This window comes from Amborella trichopoda, chromosome 12 (genome assembly GCF_054954075.1).
Source record: "Amborella trichopoda isolate Santa Cruz 75 chromosome 12, AtrichopodaSantaCruz75HAP2 v2.0, whole genome shotgun sequence".
NCBI classification, from domain to species: Eukaryota; Viridiplantae; Streptophyta; class Magnoliopsida; order Amborellales; family Amborellaceae; genus Amborella; species Amborella trichopoda.
Window position 1 is genome coordinate 40,546,403 of NC_142347.1, and position 3,000 is coordinate 40,549,402.

General features: G+C 37.1%; 1 protein-coding gene across 1 annotated transcript; it reads left to right on the forward strand.

Moving 5' to 3' along the window:
* The first annotated feature begins 222 nt into the window (after window positions 1-222).
* On the forward strand, window positions 223-2,503 carry LOC18446980 (uncharacterized). Its single transcript, XM_006857082.4, has 3 exons — window positions 223-373; window positions 1,047-1,197; window positions 2,218-2,503. Exons 1-3 carry the CDS (start codon window positions 322-324, stop codon window positions 2,261-2,263), a joined length of 249 nt encoding a protein of 82 aa, XP_006857144.1. The 5' UTR covers window positions 223-321; the 3' UTR covers window positions 2,264-2,503.
* Window positions 2,504-3,000: the final 497 nt, after the last annotated feature.

Consider the following 3,000-nt stretch of genomic DNA (forward strand, 5'->3'; position numbering starts at 1 on the left):
GGGGAATTTCATAAGATAAAAGTACTTCCCCGGGGGAAATCTTAAATATTAGTCGACTCGAAGCCGAGCCGATCGGAGCCTAAACGCGTATTTGACGCGTAAACTTGGTAGTTTTTACTTTTTAGCTTGCTTCATTCGGCCGCTTTATGTAGTCAAGCCGAACGCGCCGCGAAACTTCGATGACCGTATAAATGCCTGCGCTTCTCTCTTGCAAATATCTCCATTGTTCTCTGGAGGTCGCCCTTTCTCTCTCTATCAATTTCCTACCGATTCTCTCTCTCTCTCTCTCTCTCTTTGCGCAGAGCTTTCAGATCTTTGAGAATGAGCTACTACAACCAGCAGCAGCCACCCGTTGGGGTTCCTCCCCCTCAAGGTAATTAATGGTTTCTCTCTAATGAAAATTCCTGTTTTTTCCCTCTTTTAAATGATAAATATACACTTTTATTTTTTTCTCTCTCTATGGAATTGATAAATATACTCTATTATTTCTCTCTCTCTCTCTCTCTCTCTATGGAAGGATCTTGGGTTTGCTGTTATCTGCTATTCTTCTTTTCAAAGAATTAGGATTCTGGGTCTTTCTGTTCTTTATATAGATCAGTATGCGGGGTTGATATTTGTTTGGTTTCTCGATCTCTCCATAAACTGAAAAATTTTAGGATTCCTTTTGCTCGATTTATCTTTGAATAGTTTTATATCTAAAACTCAATTTTTTTGGGGCTTTTGTTCTTTTGTTGTTATATTTCCTTTGCTTTCTTCCTCTCCTTCCTTGATCTCACTGTAAACTGAAAATCTAACGTCCCCTCTTCTCTTCTCCCTTTTATTGTCAATAATGATAATTCTTGGGTTTGTTTTCTGTCTCTTTGCTTCCTCTTTTCAGTATTCTGAATGCTTCTGGCTCAAAAGTTCAAACCCCTAAAACAAAAATCCTAGAAATCTCCCTGTTTTTGTTCTTTTTGCTTCTTTTTATGCTTTGTTTGGTCGATTTCATAGCTCCGATGTTCTGGATCTAATTAGGGTTACGGTTATTTTGTTAAATTATTTTGCAGGTTACCCACCTGAAGGGTACCCTAAAGACGCCTATCCTCCTCCTGGGTACCCTCCCCAGGGCTACCCTCCAGCCCCAGGATACCCTCCACAATACCCTCAACAGCCACCTCCTCAGCAGCAAAGCAGTGGTCCTTCTTTTCTTGAAGGATGGTATGCCCCTCCAATATTTTGTCTCTGAAATTTAGCCCTAATCTAGGGGTATTCATAGACTTATTCATAGATCTAGCCCTGTTCTTTCCAAATTTTTTGTGGAAGTTGAATTGATTTAGGTCATAATGCAGGAAATTTAATAGTAATCAAATTCCTTTTTTGTAAGGAAATTTAATGGACCCTCATTCGGTATTGCCCTGTTATTGTTTTTTTGGATTGTATGTAATGAGCAGACAATTACTAGTGTTATGAAGTTCGAGATTTTTTTTTTAAAATTTATTTTGTTTGAGCTGGGTCAATGAAATGAGCAGACCATCTACCTTTGATGCAAGGAGGTCACAATTACTAGTTTGATAAAGTTTAGTTAAATTTTATTTTGAAGTTTTGAGCTTGGTCAATGAAATAAATACAGTATACAGTGGTTAAGATTAATTGTGACCACCTTGTACCAAAGGAGGTCTCTATGCTTTTCCATATTTTTCCATGAAATATAAATATAATACAGTGATGCTTATTTTATATCACATCCTGCCTTTTTGTTGCTTATATAATTTATAGTTTAGGTTATATGTGGGGGCCGATTTCCTAATGTTAGGATTGGATTCTTCCCAATTTTAGGTTTCAACGTTTGATTTTTATTTGTAAGAATCTTATTCCTAGTATAATTTAGCTTATAATATAGTACTTAGGATTGATTTGGGCAAGTTTTGGCCGGAATTAATCAATTTCAGCAAAAACTGGCACCCACGGTTTTGGTGATCTCATCCAAAAGTTAAGTAATATTTAGCCCCATTTTCTTTATAAAACTTGGTTTGGGAAAAAAAACAGGAATTTGGTTTGGGAAAAAAACAGGAATTTTAGAAACCATTAATTACCCAAAATATAAACAATTGCCCCAAAAGCTCATTATGAATTTTCAGGATAACAAAAGATCTCATTAATAATGAGGACGGCAACTTAAATTGGAATTGGAAGGCAACTTGAATTGGTTCTCTTTTTTGGTGTTTTTTTCCTGTGTAGTTTGGCTGCCCTTTGCTGCTGCTGCCTATTGGATGCCTGCTTCTGATGTGATGATGAGGAGATGAAATGGAAGAAAGGGGGGCATCTTCTTGAATTGCTCTTTTTAATATAGTGCAAATTCTTGACTGTTTGGACTTCTGGAAAGTACTTTTTGAAGTTTGTTGCTTCCATGTGAGGGGAATGTGGTATTTTTCTGCATAACTTAGCTGCTTCCATTCCTTTTTAGGCTTTTCATACACTTGGATCAAAGCATGAACATTTCATAGCTAAGAAATGCAGTTCGATACCTGAGTGAGTTGTCTCGGTGTGTTTTGCTTTTTGGTTTCTTTTGCTTTAGACCATGTTCAAAGAAAAAAAAAAGAGATAAGGTTTGATCTTTTTGGTTGTCTTTTTGAGTAAGCCTGTAATCCCGTGGGAGTGAAGCATGTGGGGAATATAATTAGGCGGAAAAGTCTTAAAGAAGAGTTTGTTTACCTTAGTCATTTGGAAAAGTATGAAGTCTGGAGCGATATTCTTTTTTGATTCCCTTGGGCTTCCAGCAAGAGCCGTGGTGGAGGGAAGTTCAAGATGATATTGAAATGACAAAAAAAAATTTGAGACAGAGATTGAGAGGGGTTCCATGGAAGATGTGTGATAGATATAGAGAGAGAGTTAGAATTTAGATTTGAGAAATGAAACATTGGAAGCGAATCCGTGTGAACAACCCAAAGGCTTGTTGTCTATGCCCAACACTTCAGAAAAGGTATCCAGGAGAGTCTGGTGTTATGGTGAAGTATTTCAGAA